This window comes from Ochlerotatus camptorhynchus, unplaced genomic scaffold, assembly GCF_037179485.1.
Source record: "Ochlerotatus camptorhynchus isolate MF236.1 unplaced genomic scaffold, CSIRO-AGI_Acam_v1.1 ptg000062l, whole genome shotgun sequence".
Taxonomy (NCBI): domain Eukaryota; kingdom Metazoa; phylum Arthropoda; class Insecta; order Diptera; family Culicidae; genus Ochlerotatus; species Ochlerotatus camptorhynchus.
Window position 1 is genome coordinate 5,553,716 of NW_027040552.1, and position 25,051 is coordinate 5,578,766.

The following is a 25,051-nucleotide window of genomic DNA, read 5'->3' on the forward strand; positions in this document are numbered from 1 at the left end:
GATTATACTCGAAAAATTGGTTCAACACTGTATCTCGACGGATCAGCATGGCTTCATGCCTTCAGCGTTCCACGACGACCAATTTAGTTACGTTCACTTCGTTCATCATTCATGAAGTAGAACGTGGCCATCAAGTAGATGCCATCTACACAGACCTCTCCGCAGCATTTGACAAAATGAACCATGACATGACTAAATACGACAGGATAGGTGTTCACGATGGTCTGCTTAGTAGACTCTACTCCTAACTGACTGGTCGAAACATGTCTGTCAAGATTGGAGACTATGTTTCTTCATGCTTCCCCGTGACATCCGGCGTTCCCCAAGGTCTTGGGGAACGTCTCTGTTTTTGCTGTACATGAATGACGTCAATACCATCCTGAAATGCCTTCTTATGCGGACGACTTGAAACTCTACTTCGTGATAAAAGAACCTAGTGATGCCATTTTCTTGCAGCAACAATTGGAAGTCTTCGCTGAGTGGTGTCGTATTAATCGCAAGTCACTGAATGTCTCGAAAGGCTCTGTAATTTCCTTTGGCCGCAAGCGTTCGCTTCTTCACTAGACTGCGGAACAGAGACCGACGTTAAATAAAGGAAAAAAAAAATAAAGCCGTTGTATGCTTATCAACTTAGAGCTTTTGGATGCGAGACGTAACGTAGCAATGGCGAGCTTCGTCGGTGATCTTCTTCAGGGAAACATTGACTGTTCTACGCTGCTGAGTAGTATCGACATCAATACCCGCCGCCGTAATCTACGATCGCATGCTTTCCTGAACAACCGCCTCTCACGAACCAACTACGGATGAAATGAGTCCATGCAGAGGATGTGTTGCATCTTTAACAGATGCTACAATGTAGAAATAAGTGTATACTGTCATTGGGGTGAACATTTTACCGGTTGACCATAACATAAATAAATAAATAATAATCCTTAACCTTGGATTCTAAAATGACTACGGACAATGATGGCACCATTCCGAAAATACCCCTAATATCTGATATTATTTTCCCAGAAAATCGTAAATCGAATTTAAATATGGCACTGGACATCGATTTCCGACCTCTACACATCTTACCTATTTCATGAATATTCATTGGAGTGGTTCAAATTACAGTGAACTCTCTACAACTCGATATTGAGGGGACTATCGAGTTATAAAATAATCGACTTATAGAATAATAATCCCATGCACAATCGCTATCACAGTAGTCATGCAGTTCAATTTTTACTATGGTTCTATAACTCGATATCGAGTTGGTGGACATCGAATAGTAGAGATCTGACTGTAGTTAAGGGCTAAAATAGGAGAGACGCGGATTCAAACCAAACTGCCTTGGCATCCTATGTCTAGTCAGTTTCTAGCCTATGTAATCAAGATAGGCGCTGCTCCATTGGCTCTGGCTTTGACCAGTCAATCCGCTTCTCTCTTATCATAGACTCTCACTAGCAGTGTTGGGAAAATATCAAAAAATCAAATCGTACCAACGCCCAAGATCACGCTTGATTTTCGTAGACAACTCATCAGCTGTAAATCGCAACAAACTGTGGTGAGATTGAGCTTCATGATTTTTGCTTTACACCCGAACGCAACCGAAACTTCCATAACGGCTGGCAGCAGTCACTTCGTGTCTGCCATCGATGAAGAGTAAAAAGAGATAGCAAACCATACTTTCTCTTTCTAAGAAAACGATGTGCAACGGAATCATTTTTGTGTCGATTCACCTCTCAGCTTGATTTTTGCACGTTGTAAATAGTCTCGCAATATCAAAGGAGCTTGTAAAATCTATATCAAGCATGATATTTTGTTCCAATATCACGCGTGATATTGAGAGCGTATGATAGTGGAGAAATATCATTTGATTGATGATTTTGCCAACACTGCTCACTAGTTCGCAATCGATTACAAATCAGACCTTAATAGCCTAGTCAGATTTCAAGTCTGGCTCACCCTGTAGATATTTAAAACTGTAAGAAAGATTTATCTTTAAAGAGAACATAAGTTCAAAATTGCAATTTTCAGTTGAACTTAGCTTGCACACCGTCACCTTACGAGTAATAAACTTACATACAACAACCAACAACACACCGAAACCAATCAAAGCAAAACCTTCAAAACCATTCATGTAAGGTGCAGTGAACACATAATATACAAAGCATGGTGTAGGTGCATTTTTTTTATAAATTTACCTTCGTCTTCCTTTCCAAACACATAACTCAACATCAATTTCATCGTATTATTTCACATGACAGAAAATAAAACAAACAAACACATTTGGAAAATCAAAACCAGAACTGATTATTTTCAAACAAAATAACGTTCATACTAGAGCGCTTGCCTTAGCTGACGGCTGTAGTTGGGGTTGAACTCCGGGAAGCGTTCGTAACGTTTCTTCGTAACGATAGAAAACAGCAAAGTAAAATAAATAGACTTTTTGAAAATAAGAAAAATGTCCACAGACAAAAAGAGTAAAATATAAACAATCGAACAACAGAAACATTAATTGGTGTCATTATTACAGTTACATAAATCATATTGAAACCTGCTCCATGAGGTAAGATCCGGAACAATTGCTAACAGTTATGGTTACTTTATTATTATGTTTTAATGGTGTTGGTGATGCACGCGAACTTTCTTTTTTTTTTTTAATCGTATTGCGATTTGACAACAAAGAATAACACAACAAATAGGCATGGGTGTGTAGAGAGAGAGAGAGTAAGGGGAAAGGCAGATTATTGAAAGTATAAGGAAAATGGAAAACAAAATAAAGTGTTTATATTTACCCTAGTTTTAGGTTTTGTCCCTGTGCCCCGGCACCACCAGCTCGAATGCCCTCCTCACCGAGTAGGTTAACCTGTTCCTCTTCCCTGTGCGAATCCGCCACCTGTTGATAGCGGTTCCGTGACATGATATTAGGTACAATACTTGCGACCGCTGCCTGTGGCTTCGAGTGTTTGCGCGCAAGTTCCACGGGATTATTTGGTTTGTTTAGAGGAAACAACATCAAAGCACAACCGAAAACGATACAGTTTGATTTTTTTGTTTGTTTTGTTTTGTACGGGGATGCGGTTGTTGTTCATCGGAAGCAATGTGGCCCGTGCAAGCCATGAGAGGCTTGATGGACCTCGCCTCCCCGATCACCGGAAGGAATGTAAAACGATTAGTCACGATTGTTTCAATAGTTAAGATACGGAAGGCTATGTAGGTAGTTTGTTTTTTTTTAAAGGGGTAAGTTATGAAGAAGTAATTGTTCTTGGAACAGTGAGAGAAGTTGCACAATGGTGGTTAGTCGTTCGTTGGGTTATTACCGATGTGATCGGTCATAGCATAGCGAAAGGGAAGAAGCTGAGTGAATATAATAAAAACGAACAAAGAATAAGGTTAGAAAGCATGCAAATAATAAGGATCGCCATTACAGTACTTTGTTGAACGAAGCATATAACGAAGGGGCCGTTCACAAATTTTGTATACAGTTTTTGGAAGACCCTTTCCTTCTGCGTAAACAAACGTTAATACAATTTATTTTTTGGAAGCTTATATGAATAATCAAAGAGACTCTGTAAACAAAAGCAACCCCCTCTCTCCCCCCTTAAGTATTTACGAGGTTTATGAACAGCCCCTGCTAATGTGACTAAAGTATGCGCAGACCCTATCCACTTCCCGAAAATAAAAGCGACAAGATATCAGCGCCACTCGTAAGCTCATATAAATCACATCCAAAAATGATTTATCAAGCCCTAAAAATGTATGAAAATATGACCCCCGATCAGCGTTGCCAGACATACCGATTTATCGGTTTTTGTACCGATTTTCGAGCTTGATTCGAGATTATACCGATTTTTTTAATAATCCAGATGTCAGAGAATACTATTGTGAGTAGGGTTACCATATGGTATCCTAAAGGAGGACATGTCCTCCTTTTTTTAACAATTTTTCTACATTGCCCGAAAATGTCCTCCTTTTTAATAATTGCATTTTTTCCAGTAACATATTTATAGAATTGTTTTCAAAGAGGCTATTTGTTTAATTCTGTCACAACCTCATATTTTATAGCAAATACCATTCGATAGTGGGATCAGGAATACACTACAGCGGTCAACCCCCCCACATTAAGGCTGTGGTTCATTTGGTGAATTTTCACTTAAATTTGACAGATGGAAAATTTTAAAATAAACCTGCTTTTCTACCAGACTTATTTCTGGCCGACCAGAGATCAATTTTGACAAACAATTCCTCGAAATTCGGTGATCAACATCATAGAGATTTTCCAAAAATATAATTTATTTTCGAAGTGTCAAATTTAAGTGAAAATTCACCTAATCTCGATTACGTTTTCGAAGGGACGTCGATTTGGCGTAACTGGTAGCTCGCCCACGCATACTAACACTACCATCAAATAGGGGAAAATTTCATCTACCTGATAGTGGTGTTAGAGCCAGGGTTATTTGAAAATTTCCCATCTTTAAAAAGAAAGTGAAAATTCACCAAATGGAAAACAGCAATCCAACGTGTGTTCGATTTTGACGATTTTGGTTCTATGGGATTTTAGGTATTGATTTAGAGTCCTATGCTGAATCAATGGTAAAATTAACAGGTTGCTTAGATGTTCCTTTTCATTGTACCATGGTACCACGAAAAGGTGATCTACCCACGTTACGGGGCAGCTAGGACCGTTAGTTTATAATTACTTCCGGAGCACCAGGGTCAGATCCTGGATGGTGGCTACTGTCCTCAGATTTTTTTTTGTTTGCATTATAATATTCACCTCGGTTGAACATGCATGATTTTACGTACCACGCGATATAGTAGCTTCGAATATATCATTCCTAGTGATAATCCTGAATTTAAGGAACCAGATACTGGAGGCATTGAAACAGATGCAAAAATATCTATATGACAATGGAATTATCTGAAATAATCATTCAATGAGCTGGCTCTCATACAGACAAGCTAAGTTTATTTTCACTCCGTTTTAATCGTCCAATTTTACTGTTGTTTTGATTTTAACCAGTGAACCGTAGTGTTTTATTTAACTTGTAGTTATTAATCGCTGTAATTAGCGTTGATCCAAAAGGTGTTTTTTACGCGAATTAAACGGCGTGAGTGCTTTTTACGAAAAAAAAAATTTCGCGAAATTCCCCCCTTTTGTCCGCTTAGGGGCGAGGGGGAAGAGTGATTTTTCGCTATCGAAGAAGCGATTAGTAAGTGTTTTACAGTGTCCAACTCCGTCTAGTGCGTCTACTAGGCTTTGAGTATTAGTATTTTTGCATGTGCCTAACGTGAATCCGGAAAAGCTGCAGAGGAAAAACCGGAAGAAAAGGCCGAAAAACAAACCCCTTTCGACCTGCTGGAACGGGCGAGGGGGTTTATCATTTGTGAAGTGAACTCTAATTGCGTTGTTTCGAAGCCCACATACCCCTACGGAGGTTTGGGGCAAATATTGGGCTCATCCCATACAAAGTGATAGTGGTGGTTGGTGAATAGGGCCCGTTCGTCCGTCTCGGCCCGGCTTCACATCCACCAAAGAAGTAGCGATACTGGTGAACGAAGAAAGAAAACTCTCTCCCTCTCCCGGAGTGTCGACAAGTGTGCGCAGCGGATTTCTCCCGATACCGGTGGTGTTGACGGCCAAATACTGCACGCATACCAGGGCGACCTTGACTCCCTACCGGCGGCGTCGACGAGTACGTTTGTCAGTGCGGGAGAGTTTTTTTCACGTTCGACTGTTTCTCTCCACCGTGTGCGAACCCCGTGGTGAAGATCCCGTTCGTGTGTGTACAGTGCTGTGGTATTTTAAGAGTTGAGCCTCTCTCCTCTCACCACACGGGCTATTAGTATCGGTGCTTTGATTGCGGTGGCCCTAGTGGGCGATTTAATTCGAAAAACTTTCCTCTGGGACCAGTGAAGTGATTTTTGTCGTCTGACCGCGATATATATCGCTGTCAATTCATCGCTGCAGCGCTTTTCACCGAAACGTCATCAGAAGCCAGGTGAGCTGCTAGAGATTTTTATTTGGGAGGCTGGGTTGGGGTCGCCCTAATGGCGACTTCTATGGGGGGCCCTCCATCATGGGGGGACCAACCGGATCCGGGTGGCGGCTATCGACACGGCGTAGGAGGACGTAATGGAGCAAGGTTACCACCCTTTATGGACCCGCAGGGGAATTACGGTACGGTGCAAATCCTACGTCTGCAAGGGCTAGGAGATCCACGTCAAAAATTGCCGAATCGACCTTTTGATATTCGCAGGGATGTACAGCGTATTGCAGGAGGACAAATAGAAGGTGCTTTCAAAGAGGCGCAAGGAGCCACCTACGCACTGAAGGTTAGGAGTGCTCACCAATACGAAAGGCTGCTGCAGATGAAGCAACTTAAATGCGGTATGAAAGTTGAGGTGATACCCCATCCCTCGCTCAACTCTACGAGATGCGTAGTAAGCTGCCGTGATGTGGTCGATGATACCGAAAATTTTCTGCTCCAGGACCTAAGCGAACAAGGTGTCAAAGACGTCCGACGAATCACGCGCAGGGCTAACGGCGGTAGGGTGAACACACCAACCCTCATACTCACATGTGAGGGCACGTGCTTCCCCGAATACATCGATTTTGGTTTCCTCCGTTGTCGTACCCGGCCATATTATCCGTCGCCCATGCAATGTTTCAACTGCTGGGCCTTCGGACATACACGAATGCGCTGTAGGTCAGCCAAGCCGATCTGTGGGAAGTGTTCCGGCGATCATCCGATCGCTGAGGACAGATCGTGCAACAACCCAAAGTTCTGTCCCCGTTGCAAAACTGATGAGCACTCAATATCCGACCGAGCATGCCCGAGTTATTGCAGGGAAAACGATATACAGAAGCTCAAGGTGGACAGAGATCTGTCATATCCTGAGGCGAGAAGGTTATATGACCAAAGCCATGGGGCTACCTCCTTTTCGGGTGTCGCCTCGGCCAGCCTGGAGGGAACTCTAGCAGAAATGAGCAGAAAAATCGAAGACCTTGCCAATGCGGTTCGTGACAGGGACACGGAGATCGCCCAGCTCAAGGCTGCGCTTGCTATAAGGAATTCTGACAACTCCAATAACACGATTGACACCCCACCTGCTAACCCGCCACTAGAGAATTTTTTCGCAATGATGCAGCAACAGATGCTGCAGATGAACGATAACTTTCAGCAGTCCATCAAGGCCCTCGTGGCCACCCAGATTACCACTCAAACAAAACTACAACAGATTGAGGCAGCCATGAAAACGTCCGGTCGGTCCCCTCCGGTACCGGCTCCCCAGAGACCGCTATCGCAAAGGCCGAAGGCCACATCCGCTCCGTTGCAAGTAGCAACGGGCAGTAAAAAGATTATAAATACGTTTACCGAAAAACCCAGCACCAAATCAAGCGTAGGAAAGAAAATTGTAACCACCGCATATGTGCCCACCTCGGAAACCAAAACCGCCGAACCGGGCACACCTACGGCTAAGACTCCTGTTACAGTCTCCTCGCCAGTCACACCCAGAAATTCACTGGACTTCAACCTGGTTGAAGTGATTGACGTCACCAGCGATAGATCCACATCACCGGGGAACGCCAGTGACAGGACGATCACCCCTGACTTCAGTCCGAACCCAAATGCCAGAGTCGATACGCCGCTACCAATTACCAACACGCCAAAATCCTCCAAACGACCGAGTAACGTTCTCAGCCCTCCGATACGGCCACTCCACATAACCCAGCCTCCCATGATACCGAAGTCTCTTCGGTTATCTCCGGAACCACCTGATACCGTTTGAACGGAAGTTGCTGCTTCCGTTCAACGGCCACCGACCACCGCCTGACACTGGATATCTCTAATGGCCATTCGAACACCTAAATCACCGCAAGCTACGAACCACCACGAAACTAGTTCGACTTCTGTCCCGGGCAACCGAGGCACCGTTGAACTGGAAGCCAAAACTCCACCGGAATCTTCGGACAATCCTCCGCACCCGAACAGATCGAATGAAAACCATAGTGCCTCAAGTACACGGGGCACCTGCAGTGCGGACGTCATTCCCACACCGGTACTGCTGGACCACCCCTGTGGCTCGTGGACGAAGAACCCAAAGAAGAACCCAGTGATAGCCCCCGGCAGTCGGGGCCCCGTTGGTGCGGAAGCCTTTCCCACACCGGAACTAACGGTAACCCCCCGGTACCGGATGGAAACTGGAAGAGGGACGGACAAGGGTGGAAACACCTATTCCCCTAAGGATCAAGAAGAAACGAAGCATCATCAAGATATCGGGACGGACAAGGGATGCTACGCCCATTCCCCGAAGGACTCCGAGGGACGCAAGCCACTGAACACGTCGTTTGACATCTCTTCTTCCGTTGCTGGGACATCCCTGCCTTGGTTGGGTGGAATACCTCCATCTGTTCCTGGTGGGGCTCTGTCTCATGCAACATTGAAAATGACCGTATCGGAGCTCATCAGCATCAACACCACCTGTACGCCAAATGCAATCATCGATCCCAACACCGTTGGGACATCCCTGCCCTGGGTTGGCGGAATGCCTCCGCCTGCCCCTGGTAGGGATCTGTTTCATTCTGGACCCAACAAACCGTTCAATGTAGTTTTCACGACCGACGAAAAGCCCTCACCTCCCCTTGGTGGAATTCGATCCCAATCGACACGGTTTTCAACCACTGAACCGGAGCCAAGCAGGGTTACCCGCTCACAACCAGCTAATGACTTCGCTGACGGGATCAATCATCCGCAAACTTGCCTAAATGTACGTCCTCCCGTTGGATCACCCCTGCCTTTGATGGGTGGAATACTTCCGCCTGTCCTGGGTGGGGCAATGTTTCATTCGGTCTGCTGCTCGAGCCCACTGGCGGTTATTTCCGCTGTGTCATCTCCGTCTTGGTTGGATGGAACGCCTCTATTCAATCCAGATGGACCTCTGACTGACGTGGATCCCACGGCCGATGAAATCGACGTCACCAGTCGCATGAACGTATCCAGCGGCATACATCACGATAGCATCAACATTCCCCTAGATGCACGGTCCAATGCGAAGAAATATGACCAATGGAAGGCCAGCTTTCTCCCACACTGGGCACCTACTGCCTGCTCGTCATTCGACCTGCCCGACATTAATGCAGCACCAATACCCAGCCAAAACGTACGTCCTCCCGTTGGATCACCCCTGCCTTTGATGGGTGGAATACTTCCGCCTGTCCTGGGTGGGGCAATGTTCCATTCGGTCTGCTACTCGAGCCCACCGATGGTTATCTCCCCTGTGCCATCTCCGTCTTGGTTGAATGGAACACATCTATTCAATCTTGATGAAGCCCTGACTGACACGGATCCCACGGCCGATGAAATCGACGTCACCAGTCCCATGAACGTACCCAGCGCGTCGTTCGATCTGCCTGACACTACCGTTGTACTAATACCCTCGCTCGCTGCAACGGCACCAACGACTGCGACCTTTGTGGGAATTACACCTGGGTTGGCACCCTCAGTAAGAGCCAACACCACACTCGTCGGCAATCATCAACACCGAAACCGGAACATTACGTCCAATGGACCAAGCAGACGTGCAACGGAAAATGCTTTTCTGGCTATCCAGTGGAATATTAATGGGTTCCAAAACAACATCAGCGATCTGGAGATTATGGTTAGGGATCATTCCCCAGCCATTCTGGCTATCCAGGAGGTACACAAATCCAGCGTCATCAGGATGAATCGGTCACTGTCTGGGCAATACCGATGGATCCTCAAGAAAGGAATCAACATCTACCACTCCGTCGCCATCGGGATTAGATCATCTCTTCCATTTGTCAGGATCACCACACCAGCTGACTTGCCAATAGTAGCTGCAAAAATACGCTGTCCGATCGTTGCCACGGCCATCTCGATCTATCTGCCCTGCCAGAAGATTTCAGACCTTCGAAACCGCCTGGCAAAATTCCTTGACACCCTGGAAGGCCCTCTCATTCTGATGGGAGACGTCAATGCTCACCATCAAGCATGGGGACGACACCCAACGAATAAAAGAGGAAGCATCATCATGGATATCGCCGAATCCAGGAATCTCATCCTGCTAAACGACGGGTCCAACACGTTCGCCCGTGGCCGAATGTCAACGGTTGACGTCACGTTCGCTAGTGCCAGTATCATACACCGATTACTGTGGATGGTGAACGATGACCCGAGGGGCAGCGACCACTACCCGATTAGTATACAGCTTGATGAATGCCCACCCGAAATATCGCGAAGACCCCGCTGGATCTATAAGCAGGCCGACTGGGAGGCCTACCAGATCGCTATTGAGGAAAACTGTCGGCTCAATTACCACCACACCATAAGCGACTTCACTAAGATGATGTTCGATACCGCTTCGAAAACCATCCCAAGAACAAGCGCGACTCCGGGGAAAAAGGCCCTTCATTGGTGGTCCCCAAGTGTCAAAGCGGCCATTAAAGCCAGGAGAAAGGCCCTTCGGGCAGCCAAGAAACTTCCTGCCAACCATCCGGACAAGGAAACAGCACTACAACACTACCGAACGAAGAGAAATGACTGCAGGGATATCATCCGTGAAGCTAAAAAGGGGAGCTGGGAGTCCTTCCTAGACGAGGTTAACCCCAGCCAAACAACAGCTGACCTCTGGAGCAAAGTCAATGCGATAAGCGGTAAAAGGAGAGCCCGTGGTATCGCCATCGAGCACGACGGAACGACCACACGAAATCCAGCTGAAATCGTCGACATTCTCGGCAGCTACTTCGCGTCACTGTCATCGATCGACAGGTACGACCCAGCATTCCGCCGGAAGAATTGCCCGACTATCCACTCCATAGGAAACATCCCGATCCCGAATGACAGCGACAACCTGGACATCAATCGACCCTTCCGCATGGATGAACTCGCCCTTGCTTTATCTAAAGCTAGAGGCGCATCTGCTGGACCTGATGAAGTGGGATATCCTCTCTTTCGATACCTCCCTATCGGGGAGCAGGCTAGGATGCTAGAGTTGGTGAACCAGGAATGGATGGGTGACACTTTCCCCGACCAGTGGAAACACAGCTTGATCGTCCCAATCCCCAAACCGAACTCCACAGGGCACGAGGTGGACAAGTTTAGACCCATTTCGTTGACCTGCTGTGCGTCTAAGCTGGTTGAAAGAATGTTAAACAGGAGATTGATCCTGTACCTGGAGGAAGGGAAACACCTGGACCACCGACAGCATGCTTTTAGACCAGGTCACGGAACCAGCACATACCTCGGCTCCCTCAGCGAAGCTTTATCGTCAATGTCCGCAAATAACCATCACGCTGAATTGGTTGCGCTTGACCTATCGAAGGCCTACAACCGGGCATGGATGCCAGGTGTTTTGGACCAGTTGATAGCCTGGGGTCTAAAAGGACACGTGTTGAAGTTCATCCAGAACTTCCTCTCGCACCGGACCTTCCAGGTTGTCCTGGGGAACTGCCGATCCAAGATTTTCGACGAGGAGACTGGCGTACCGCAAGGGTCGGTGATAGCGGTCACCCTCTTTCTCGTTAGGATGAATGGGGTATTCACGAGGTTGCCGGTCGGAATATTCATTTTCGTGTATGCAGACGACATCGTCCTTATGGCAATTAAGGAGACTGTCAAAGCGCTTCGAAGAAAAATTATTCAAGCCACGGCCTACATCTCGAATTGGGCATCAAACGCGGGATTCCAGATGTCCGCAGCAAAAAGTGGGTACACTCATATTTGCCCGTCCAATCACCGGATCCTCAGCACGAAGATCAGCATCCAGGACGAGGTAATTCCGTTCAGAAAAACCCTTCGGATACTTGGTGTGCATTTCGACCGCTCTCTTACGTTCAACACGCACCTGAACGAGGTAAAGAGTGCTTGCAAACAGCGCCTAAACATCCTGAGGACACTAGCAGGTCGACATCCTAACGCCAACCGGACCTCACGCTTCAATGTTGCGAAGGCTATAGTAAACTCGCGGCTGACCTACGGCATCGAGGCTACGTACCTTGCCAAACCACGCCTGGTGGAAAGGCTTACACCAGTCTACCAGCAAGCACTTCGGATTTCTTCCGGACTCCTTCCTGGTACCCCCGGGATCGCCGCCTGCATCGAGGGAGGAGTACTCCCCTTCGACCGCCTGATTACCGCGACTATATGCAAACGCGCCATCGGGCTGAATGAGATAACGTCAGGTACAGACGAGGAAGGTTCCCTCCTAAAGGAGGCCAACAAGTTCCTCAGGGAAATCTCCAACCGAGCTCTCCCCCCAGTGTGCAAGACACATTGGGTTGGAGCCAGAGGCTGGAACAAACCGCCAATTAAGACCGACCACACCATCAAACGGCACTTCAAGGCTGGTTCCAATCCCTCTGCGGTAAATCAGGCGGTATTGGATTTGCAGAGAAGGACGTACGCTGGATACGCCATCCGTTACTCGGACGGTTCCGTAGCCCAGAAAAGGGTGGGCATCGGCATCTCCGGTGACCACCTAAAGGAGTGTCATAGGCTCCCGGATGAGTGCTCTATTTTTTCCGCCGAGGCAGCCGCAGCCTTTATCGCAGTTACTACCCCGGATACACGGCCAATCGCACTTTTCACAGACTCTGCTAGTGTAGTCACTGCACTTGAATCCGCAACCAGCAGGCACCCCTGGATACAGGCCATCCAAGAGTACGCACCACCCAACACGGTATTCATTTGGTTGCCTGGACATTGCGGTGTAAAAGGGAATGAGGAAGCTGATCATCTCGCCGGAACAGGCCGTCGTATGACCAAATATACCCGGAAGGTCCCCGGGCAGGATCTGAAGAAGTGGGTCACCAAGACCGTAGACCAATCCTGGAGCCGGGACTGGCTCGCCGGAAGTATACTGTTTATACGGAAGATAAAAGGGGACACCAGCAGATGGGAGGATCCACCCCTCCACCGTGAGCAGGTTGTTTTATCGCGACTCCGGTCCGGCCACACAAACGTCTCCCACAACTATAAGGGGGACGGACCCTTCCGGAGGATATGCGACCACTGCCGCATCCCACAGACCGTCGAGCACTTCATCTGCATATGCCCAAAATACGATGGGACCAGGAGAAGCTACGACATTTCCGGCAGCATCCGGGATGTCCTCTCCGATGATCCCGTTCGGACTGCTACGCTGTTTATCTTCCTGAAGGAAACCGGACTCTTCAATATGATCTAAACTACTCGACCCACGCAACCCTCAATGACTAGCTCCAACTACCGGCATACACGATACGTTTCAACCCTGAACCCTGATGACAACTTACCGCAATCCAATTGGAAGTCCAACTGAATTAACGCAGATGTACCACGCCAGTTCTTATTTTAATATGTCCTTTATGTTTATACTGATTTGTGTTTTATGTTAATGGTGTTAATGGTTATACAAACACTGTAGCAGCTCTTACAAACCTTTTGGAACTCCCTTCTGGAGTTCCCAAGGCGAACCAGCCAATGGCTGAAAGCCTTGTAAATAAAGGAAAAAAAAAAAAAAAAAAAAAAAAAAAAAAATCTGAAATAATCGTCCATGGCCATATCCTATGATTTGATATGCAGTATGATTCATTTGCCTCAAATATGACTATTACCTAAAGAACTGGGTTCCAGCATCACAGGAACCGATGTCAATGTGGCCATGTGTCACAGGATTCATCTCAAACTGTTTTAATTTGGCATATCTACTTTTTTGTCGTGATTGGAACCACCACATGATATGGTTTTCATGAATATGATTATACCTTACCATATCGTATTGCGGAATCTATGAAATGGGATTCCGGAATCCCGGAACCGATGCCAATGTGACCATATGCCAAAGGAATCACCACAAATAATCTTTGTTGACCTTATCTTATCATGCTAACATGATTTGATATGCAACATGATTATTATACCGCGAATGTTACTATGGGGTATAAAACCGGACTCCACGGATTTCCCGAAACCGATGCCAATGTGCTCATATGTCATAAGATACACTACAACCTGATTTCATTGATCATAGCGTGTCATTTTGGCATAATATGATATCATAACCTCAATGAAATTATATTCCAACAAACCTTTCGCCGGAATTCACAGATCCGCGTTCCGGAACCGATTCCAAACTGGCCAAAATCATCTCAAATCATCTTCATTCACTTGATTCTACCTATTTGACATGCCACAAGATACTTTTGCCTGAGATATTACTATGTCCTATAGAACCGATTTCCGGGACTCCCGGAACCGATAATATCGTAGCCATACGTTATGGAAATATCTAAATTCAGTCTTACTAATCATATTTCATCGATCTGATATCATTTACTGCAGCAGACAACTAATTCGCGTGAAAATTTAAACCATTTCTCGACTACTTTTTCAAAGGAACGTATCAGCTTTTGTAAAAAATGCATTTGATCGCCGATTTGGCGTAACTGGTAGCTCCCCTATCTGATGGTAGTGTTAGCATTCGAGGGCGAGCCACCAGTTACGTCAAATCGGCGATCAAATGCATTGCTTACAAAAGCTAATACGTCCCTTTGAAAAAGTAGTCGAGATTTGATCAAACTGGTTAAATAAAGTACAAAAAAACACAGACTTATTTACATCTCTCAAGAACGAGGAGGGTTCTAAGGGGGGTGGTACCTACGACAAAAGTTAGTTCAACTATTCCCCTTGAATAAAAATCCCAGTTTATGAAAATCGGATGAGGAATTACTGAGAACGAGTCTGTTGAAAAAATTTCGTTCGTCCTGGTGCTTTACGGATTAAACTTATCTTATGCTAGTGTTTCCATTTTATAGCCGTTTTTGACTACCCATGAATCGAGAAATAGCTGATGGCGCATTCATGGGAACCGGGAAATATTTTTATCTTTTATGTGACCATAAAGGCCCACCAGAATGTTATTTTTTATGTTAGTTTATTCTTCCCTTGGAAGTTTATTTCAACTTCCCCAGGAATTTTCTTCCACATTAGCCCGTAAGTTATTTTCCGATTCCTCCTGGAAACTTATTTCAGCTTCTTCTGAGTTCGCTCGAAATGTACTCTTAACATCCCCTAGAAGCTTCTTTCGACTGTCCCGAAAACCCCCTAGCTCACCCGGAAGAAGCTTCTGACTTCAGATGTTTCTTCCAAACTACCTCAGGAAGTATCTTCCGTCTTCTACAGGAAGTTCATGTAAACTTCTACCCGAAGTTTCTTTCGTCTTCCTCTTGAAGTTTCTCCATGAGCTGCCTGGGGAGGTTTTGTTCTATTCAACTCTGCACACCTTCAAATGTGCCGAGTGATTTAGCTGTCCCGAAAACTGTGCCAAGCACTATTCCAAACGTAGGCCAAAGTGTGCCAATCAAGGTGTCAATATCCCATTAGTTTGGCAACCCTGAAGTTAGTGACATTTGTGATTGTGATTACATTTTTATTTTCAGAACGGAAGGTGGAAGTTATCAAACCTATACTGCCGGTCCCAGTTGCGTTTTTGGCAAAACTGATTTTTTTTTCAATGAAGATTGTAGCTAATCACCCATATTTTGATTATACTAAGTAGATAAACTCAACAACTTTGTTCTGGAGAAGTTTGGAAAAATAGCCAAACGGTTTATCCCGTTACATAATAAGCAATGTGGAGAAGCAAACTTTAAAACGTGTTTTTCTCTGTTTGCTGATTTGTGCTATGGAATGGACGGTGTTCAAGCAAACTCGACCGTTCCACAACATTCTGACTCTATGTCTATTTGAGATACTGATTACTTGTAGGTGTGCACAAAAAAAGGCGTAGCCTGATCGATGGAAGAAGAAAATGCCACCAGCATCCTTTGAAATCCTCTCCTACTAAAGCAAACCAAGAACTCGAATGGACCTAGTGAGGACCCAGAGCCATCCTTGCTAGAAGATAGCTCGTATGAGCCTTATTTTAATCCGGAAATCTCTGTTGCACACTTATTACTTATTACACACTGCTTGCTTATCCATAATTTCGCGAACAATCTAGTGTTGATGTTGCTAGAGGTCAGATTTTCAAATATTTAAAGCGAGATTCAAATATGCTTCGGAAGTGCAGGTCGATTGTAGTTGGTTTATCTGCACATCCACAGGCTCTTGCTAAACAGTAAATTCGCTTAGGGTTGTCAAGTGAGAACCTCTTAGCACACCGAAACTCATTCTGTAGCGAGTCAAATGCTATAAGTGCATGTCTTAAGCCTGGTACGCAGCTGAAAAGAAACCGGAAAAGTAATTCTTAGGATTATTCCCAAAAGTAAATTTCACAGCTATAGGGAGGTGTCTTTTGCTAAATTGTGAAACCGTACCGAGGTGTCAAATTTTAAAATCAACAATTATCAGTTTTATGTTGTTTTAAAATGCATCCAAAACATCATTTTTGCAAACAAACGTTAAAATTACCTAACGAATAATTTATCAGATCATTATTCCGCAAGGAAAGTGAAATTTCATTCAGAATACGCCACCTTCATGTCGATCACGATACTAATATAATCGATCTTTCCTTTACCGATTTCTTTTGAACTGCGTACTGGGTCAAGAAATGCTAAATAATACTAATTTCTATAGCATTCCGTGTCCTATCCCGTAGCACATAAAAACATCATTACTTTTCAGCTGCGTACCAGGCTTTACAGTTGACTGATCGGCCAACAATCTCTCAAACTCGTAGAATAGACCTGGGAGAGTCACGTCACACGACAAGACTTTGGTCACTTCACCTCACTAGAATAGGCCTAAATGACAAGCAAGAATATCTGAGGAAAAACTCAGGGGAAACGAGAAAAAATCTATACCGGAAGATCCTCGGTAAGCCGATATTGAAACCTGGCTGCAAACCTCTATGATAAGCTTTTAGTCTTTATTGATTGTTCGGTGCTGGGTTATTAAGCTGAAGAACGTTAGGCTGATATACATAACAAACTTGTATATGTAGCTCGATTCTCATGGAATATTCGTTCCAAATGTAAATTTGATCATATGCATTTATCATAATTGATGCAGGATATTATTCCGGCCGTTTCGGTTATGGCTTTGTTGTACGTGTTGCGCACCTGTGTCAGGAACCTCTACCTGTAAGAAATTCACCGCAACCAAAAGCATTATTTTCAAGGGCTTCGGATCTATTTACAGACACTATTTCCGGAAGTCTGTTCGAAAACCGGTGAGAACAGACTTCTTCAAAAATCTGCAGCCGGCACAATTTGGTCACCGTTCAGAGGAGTTTCGTCACTACAGAGATACGTAATGTGAATCAGATTAGATGGACTGAGTTTTGTTAGATTGAAAGGATTCATGGTGTAGAAAATACTTACAGATTTTCGAAATGTGGCATGTCACAATCCTCGAACTTATTGGAGTAAACTAAATGACCAAATTGCCAATTCACAGAAATCTTAACATGCATTGAAATTGTACAAAGAAGAAGAAGAAAAACCGCAGCTGTTAAATATTCTAAATATGTATAGACACAACCACATTTCCGTGATATACTGGGAGGAGGGGCATAGTGAACAGGTGGGGCATAGTGAGCATCCCTGGATCTCTAGCTGCATGAAACAAATCAACTGGTAGTAGGTTCAATATCATTATGATATTGATCCTACCACCAATAAATTTGTTCCGAACGGCCGGAAGTCCAAGCTGGTGCACGGGATGTTCACTATGCCCCACCTGTTTACTATGCCCCTCTTACCCCTAAATGTAGACTACAAAAATCACAACCGGAAAATAAATATCATTAACCGAAGGCTCAATTGAAGCCAGGGTGCCACCATGGAATGAAGTAGTATAGAGGTCCTTAGGTTGGTCGGAGGATCATGTACGTTTGTACGTTTTAACACTCCGAATACGATGCCTCCGAAAAACGTGTAACAGCAAGTTTGCAATGGCATAACTTAGCCATTTCATAATGAATTTCAAAAATGGTGGTACCTTTAGAATTCCTAGGGTTTGTAGATGATTTTGATTGTAAAAAGATTGAAAATAGAGTCGCCTACTTTTTTAAAAAGCGAAAAGAGTTGTTACACGTTTTTTTGAACAGTGTGTTTGTAGGGTTTTTCAAGTGGCGCAAGATCTGTAATTTAGATTAATGGGCACAAATGTTCACAATTTCCAGAAAACAGTCATGGTTACTATATATGGATCCTGGAGACAACGGAACGGAACATCCGTAAAAGTGGTCAATCCATGAACATGATCCTAGAGCTCTGCGGTTTTTTTTTTTGAAAACATTAGGAACTGTGATATAAAAAAATATTTGGGGTCGTGACATAAACATGTACCTGGATGGCCATGAGACCGTCCTCCAGAAGATCCGGAACATCCGTAAAAGTGGACAATCCATGAAACTGATCCTAGAGCTCCGCGTTTTTTTTTAAACATTAGGATCTGTGATATAAGAATGAATTTGGTACATGGACCCAGATGGCCATCGGACCGTCCAGCGGAAGATCCGGAACATCCGTAAAAGTAGTAAATCCACGATCCTGATCCTAAAACTCCGAGTTTTTTTTAATAAACATTAGGAACTGTGATGATAGAAGCAATTTGAGGTTGTGACACAAACACAAACACACTTTTCAAAAAAACGTGTAACAACTCTTTTCGCTTTTTAAAAAAGTAGGCGACTCTATTTTCAATCTTTTTACAATCAAAATCATCTACAAACCCTAAGAATTCTAAAGGCACCACAATTTTTGAAATTCAACAAGAAATGGCTAAGTTATTATATTGCAAACTTGCCGTTATACGTTTTTCGGAGGCTTCGTAGTCGGCGTAAAGTTTTTTACCCACCGTATTCGGAGTGTTAAATAAGTTTTCTACACTTTATCTTGTGAACTTCCGAACTCCTTCCTAACTTGTTATTGTTTTGTAATGTTTTATGCATTGTCATCAGTGCTGCGTACTGTCAACAATGTCAATTGATGTAAGATATTGGTCTAGCACTGAATTTCACTTCCGACACTGATATTCGTAGTAAGCATAATATCAGGCGTACGGCTTTGATATTACTATCCATATGAATATCACTAGGGAGAAGTAGGAAATCTTACTTTTATCTCAATAAATAAACTTTTTTGTATAACCGATGCATTGTTTTAATATTACTAATGAGTTTTCTAAATATCGGTTCTCGATTAGCTGGCGTATATAAGAAACATTTGCGGCAGAACTTTGAATATCAGTGGTCCCTTCACGTCATTTGCGCACTGACATTGAAGGAAATGATATTGATATTTTAACTGTGTGAACTGATACTGACATCAGGTGGCTAGTGAAATTCAGTATTTTGTAGGTATTGATATTGATATTTTGCAGCACTGGTTGTCATGCAAACAAGGTCTTCAAGGAAAGATTTTGATTCAGAGCTCGAAATTCCCAAAGTAGCTGTCAGTGGCGGTTGTCAATTTCGGTTGTCAAATATGACGCCAAATGCTAATTTTTCGCTGAATTAGCAACGATTGGTTAAACGAAAACACTCGACAGTGATGCCATTTTGAATAATATTGCTTGTGTTCTACATGTCAACGTGTGGCCTAACGTGCCGAACAGTGTGCCATGCTCTGTTTCAGCAAAGTGTGCAGACTTGATTGCCCCTTAGAAAATTTATTAAAATAGTAAATACCAATAAGCTTGAATACCATCTGGCAACGTGCCCCGATAGAACAGTTTGAAACTAGGCTCAAATGAAAGAGGATTACCGTGTGGTGCCCGTTCACCGCTAGAGCAAAATGAACTTCACATCGTTAGTTACATTACTTTTCATAAATGTATTGAGCATATTTTTGAACTAGCTTAAAGGTCATTATCATAAGATTGTGGATAAAATATAAAACATTAAAAATAATGCATAACATTAAAATGATTTCAAGATATATTAGTGCATGTAACCAGGGGTACCGTGCACCGCTCATGTCGTAGTGGAAATATTTACTTTTTGAACTGTTTATCTTTTCTGCACTGTAACTAAACTAAACATGTTTGTATTGCATGCAGTTAACGATCTACATAGTTGGAGATGCTTAATGTCAAATATCAGACTTAAAGTGGTCATTTTATACGATGAGGTAGTTTAGTCGCATAAAAGTATTGAGCAAAAACCCAAAACTTGATAACTTCAAAAACGAAAAAAAAACACCTTGCTGCTTGTGTAAAAAAGCCTAAATTTTCAATATAAAACATATTGCGGCCTCTATAATTACCTTTCATTTGATCTTTAAAATCGGCCCAGTGGTCCGAAAGTTATGAATTTTTGAAAAAAAAACTAATTTTTGGATTATTGGTAACATGAAAATGGTCACCCTAATGACAAAACAAAAAAATACAGGTCTAATATTTTGCGATAAGGAACAAAACTACCAATTTTGACGAAATTCTGAGAACAACTATATCGTTTTGCTATGGAATGGCTGAATTATTCTCTGAAGTGCCTATATAGTATTTTCCTCAAAACTCCTTTGCATGGCCGTTGAATCCGACTCAAAGTTGAGTTCCATTTACTCAAATTCGCAAAAAAAAACGCAGGTCATTCGTAGACTAAAGAAGTGTACTCATAGACTATGTAAAATTGTCATTGATTTTTCTCATATTCGAGCCCATGGCTCAAAATTGAATCGAATTTGACTCAAAATAGCAACAAGTGGGGTTACTCAGTGAGTGAGTAAAATTCGGCTCGATTTTCCCGGAAAAACTTCTTGAATATGACGAAACTCAAGAAATATTTCACTCAGTCTTCTATTAGTGTACTCCTAAATTGAGTAAAATTTAATTCGATTTTCCCCATATTCAAGCAGTTTTTTTTCTGGAAAAGTGAGGACAATTTTACACACTCACTGAGTACCCCACTTTTTGCAATTTTGAGTTGAATTCGACTCAGTTACTGGAGTTACTCTCATCAGTCTGGTGACCTGCGCTAATTTGAGTAAACGAATTTGAATCGGATTCAGCGGCCGTTCAATTCTTTAAAGCAATGAAATCCCGAAAATCTGATCCAGTCCAAGAGATTTGAAAATTCACCAAAGCAGTGGCGTAGTGATGCGCTCTTGGCAGTCTTTGGATATGACACCCCTTTCGTAATTGCAACAAAATTAAGCGCCTGGATTTGACAGCGCCAGTGGTTGAGTAATAAGCGCGACTGTCTATACCTATAGTCATATATGCAAGAGTCCTGTCCTCCCTAATAAATAAATACCATAAACGAACTGTATCCCGGATGGGTAAACTATCCCCCAAATGATTTGGATGATACCCCGAACACGTCGTTAAGCTCTCTTTTATGGTTATTTTTATTAGGGCTGTAACATCTTGTCTTCAGTTACGAGCAATATAGAGCATACTTTAGCCATTTATAAGTCGTTCATAACCTTAAGCATTCTTTCCGAGAGCGCACTCTGGTGTAGATATATTCAGTAAAAACACGGAGTGTGCTTCTACGGTTCGAAAATTTCAATGTTTTATTGGTATAATACAAGTTTAAATCCATCTATTTTTAGATAGATTAACAAAAAAGTCAATTGAACTTAATATCGAATTAACTTTACCATACTTGTCATGCTCCTCTGTGAGAGACAAGAGCTAACATTCTAATCTTCTCGCTCTGTTCGTTCTAGAAGAGCACAACATGCAGTATATTATTCACTACACCCTTACTGTGTGTGTAGTTTTTGGAATGAACTGCTCGTTGAGATTAGATCGCTCTACACTGGTGGGAATTAGTGAGCGACATAAGAGCTCAAGAACACTCTGCAGTGAACTCACAGAAGCTCACTCCAGAGAACACTGGAGCGGGAAAACTGGTTGGTCCTCTGGATATAGAGCAAGTGCATTTCTGGATCAACAATAGAAAAGGGCCCATCAGCATTTGTAAACAAACCGTTCCAAAGCCTATTCCTCACAAATCGAAGGCCGCCCACACAAACCAACACCATCATCGTGTAGGTAGAAGTTTCCCCTATCCGATGATGGTGTTGGTTTGCGTGGGTGGCCTTTGCTGAATGGACATAGAATCACATTTAAATTGTTTACCAGCCTCATCATAAAACGAACACCACGATAAGAAAACCTAATATCATTTTTTTTTTTCTTATTGAAAATTTGCTGGACAACATCTTCCTTTTTTTCTTTATTCAGCCAGTTTTTCTTATTTGTCAATTACACGCTCAGACCAAATTCACAACAGACACGCACGACTAGGGTTACCATATCAAACACTTGAAAAGGAGGACATTTCATTTGAGGTTTGGAGATTAAGGAGGACAATGATTACTTTTCTTAACATTAAAGTAGGACCATGAGTTTTTATCAATCGTTATTAATATGTGCGCTATCACAAAATTCATGATTTACAAAGGTTTAATTGAGATTGCTCATTTGTAGTCGTTACCAATTCAATTCATCTTCTCGTTATACTTCTGAAAAAGGTATCAAACTAGCCTTCATAATTCAATTTGATACTTGGAAACGACCTAGTCTACGTGATTTGCATGAAAACTACAGGTTTACAGCCTTTACATCCCAACTTTTATCAGGATACATGTAATCGTTGATTTAAACCAGCATGAAACATCTAAGCAGCCTGTTAATTTTACCATAGATTCAGCATAGGATTCTAAGGCCGCTGCCATAGTGGGAACGAAGAGGCGCGCTTAACGTTCTATACAAAAGAATTCCTATTATTGATATTATCCCTTACATTCGATTTCACGCTTCGCGTGCCTCTACACTCTCAGTATGGCAGCGGCCTAAACAAATCAAGCGTAACTATTCAAATCGACGCATTTGCTTCTGTAAACAATCTCTTTAATCGACGATTTGTCTTCACTGCTAAAGGCCGGCGCACAATGCATAAGTTTTCAGGTTTTTTCACAGTTAACCCATGCATTATCTGTCAAAAAACCCGGAAACTTATACATTGTGCGCCAGCCTTAACTCACCCACGCAAACAAACACCATCATCAGGTAGGGGAAACTTTCGCCTACTAGCTATTTAGTGAGCTTGCAGTTACCACAAATCGTCGATTGAAGTGATTGTTTACCAAATCAGAAACGTCGAGTTAGTTATGCAGAATAGTTATGTATGAAATACCTAAAATCCCATAGAACCAGAACGTCAAAATCAAACACATGTTGAATTCAATCTGTGTGGCTGTGTTCCATTTGGGGAATTTTAAATTAAATTTGACAGATAGAACATTTTCAAATAAAACTGACTTATTTCTGGCAGACCAGGAATCAATTTTGTAACATATGGTTACCCTACGCACGACGCGAAACGCTCATATGTAGTGACTTACTTGACTTAAAATGATCTTTATTTCTTGTATTTAGGGTAGAGCGCTACTTCGTCGTAATCACCCATTTCCGTTCTATCGATAAGAAAAGATCAATAATATCAATGATTTCACCGTGCACAAATCAATAATAGGTTTGTTCCGATGCGTTAGTTCATTAACTACAACATAAATCCTGTTAGAGCGCATTGTATGAATATTTACGCTCATTGTTCTCAAAACAAAAGAAGCGTTCCTAGCGAATCACCTTTTTCTACGTTTATCCGTAGGACGAAGAAAATCTAATGGCGTTTCAATGCGTTAGGACGGAATTGAAACTCGTAGAACGAATTTAGAATCAAGAAGCAGTATTAGATTTTGAACAATATCTCAACAATTTGTGACTCTTTATCAAATCCAACGATACGTATGGAAAGGTGGATAAATTTAGAAGTCATCTTTGACATAAATATCCCATTTTTGGTTTAAATTCGTTCAGAAAAGAGAGGTAAAGCACGGGTTGTCCTTAGTAAGACGGAAATTAGATCAAAAACCCTATGTGGTTTACATGTATGACTTATCAAGTGACACAGGTGCGTCTTTTCAACTTAAGCCAGTTTAGAAAATGACCGCCTTGGAGGGATTGGTTTGTGTCTCATATGTAGTAGGTCCATTTTGTTCTTAATATGCTTGTACCAATCAACAGCGCTCAAACCTATGCTCTGGAGATTGGGCTCTGCAGTGAAGTCTCTCGAGAGGTAAACCCCCTAGAGATTTTAGGAGAATGAACTCGAGAGCACATTAAATTCATTTCTCTAGAGAGAGTGGTTTTAATTTTCACCACAGAAGATCTCAATAGGTACTCTCTCACACTTGGATTGTCGTGCTCTCACCGCAAACGTAGTGATTTGCTCGCATGAGTTGCAATCCATACATCCTCAGAGGTGGAAAAATATACGTACGCTAGAGCCGCATTTGGGTGAAATGACATCACTGAACTTTACAGAGCCGAGGAGTCTTGTTCACTGTACAAAACATCGTAAAACTTTAGTACAAAATACTTTATCTTCCGCTATCCAATAAGCCTCCTCCATCAGAACGGGATCCGCTTTCAGTGGTTTCATTGTATGGCAATATCGCCAACGGGGGCAGAGCGCTTCCATTCTTCGATACAATTGATGTAAATATTTACATTATTTGACACATCTCAGGTAATCATGACAGTTGTTTTCAATAATCAAACGTCATGATAACCTGGGTTTTGTCAAAAAAAGGTAAATATTTACGTTGTTTGTACCAAAGAATTGCAGCAATGGACACAAAAGTGGTCATCAGTCATACACTCATGACGAAACGGTTGCTTTCCAAAGTCGACGACGCATCGATCGAAAGAACTGCTGATGAGAACAATGAGGAGAACCACACAATGGTTGCTGCCGAGTAAACAGACAATCGCGTGACACACATCGAGAGTGGCCTGCTTCTGGCGACAGCCGAGTGAACACTCAACTTAACGTTATTATTGTATATTAAAACAAATGAACGATGCTCCAAAAAGCGATGTCATACCCTGCCTACTCGAAGAGCAAAACTTTGGAATATCCCCAGAAATATTTTTATCTTTCCCATCCTCTGGGACTGAAGGTTAAGCTTATCGCAACTAGCCAAGGATGAACCACTGCCAATCACATTTGCACCCTAAGGCAGTCATCCGTCTTTCTAATCACACACAGAAAATAAACATGGGTAACGTAAATAAACCAAAACAAGCGCAAAACA

At 43.1% G+C, this 25,051-nt stretch overlaps 1 protein-coding gene across 4 annotated transcripts in view; it reads right to left on the reverse strand.

Moving 5' to 3' along the window:
• Vha100-1 (V-type ATPase subunit a family protein Vha100-1) overlaps positions 1–25,051 on the reverse strand; it is a 65,678-nt gene that overhangs the window by 22,449 nt on the left and 18,178 nt on the right. Inside the window, exon 4 of one of the 4 annotated variants that reach the window (XM_065239818.1) lies at positions 2,784–2,944. The exons of 2 other annotated variants lie outside the window; for them this stretch is intronic. In XM_065239818.1, the coding sequence (XP_065095890.1) occupies positions 2,784–2,944 (161 nt within the window). The remainder of the gene's footprint in view (positions 1–2,783; positions 2,945–25,051) is intronic. One more of the 4 variants, XM_065239820.1, reaches the window with a different exon arrangement.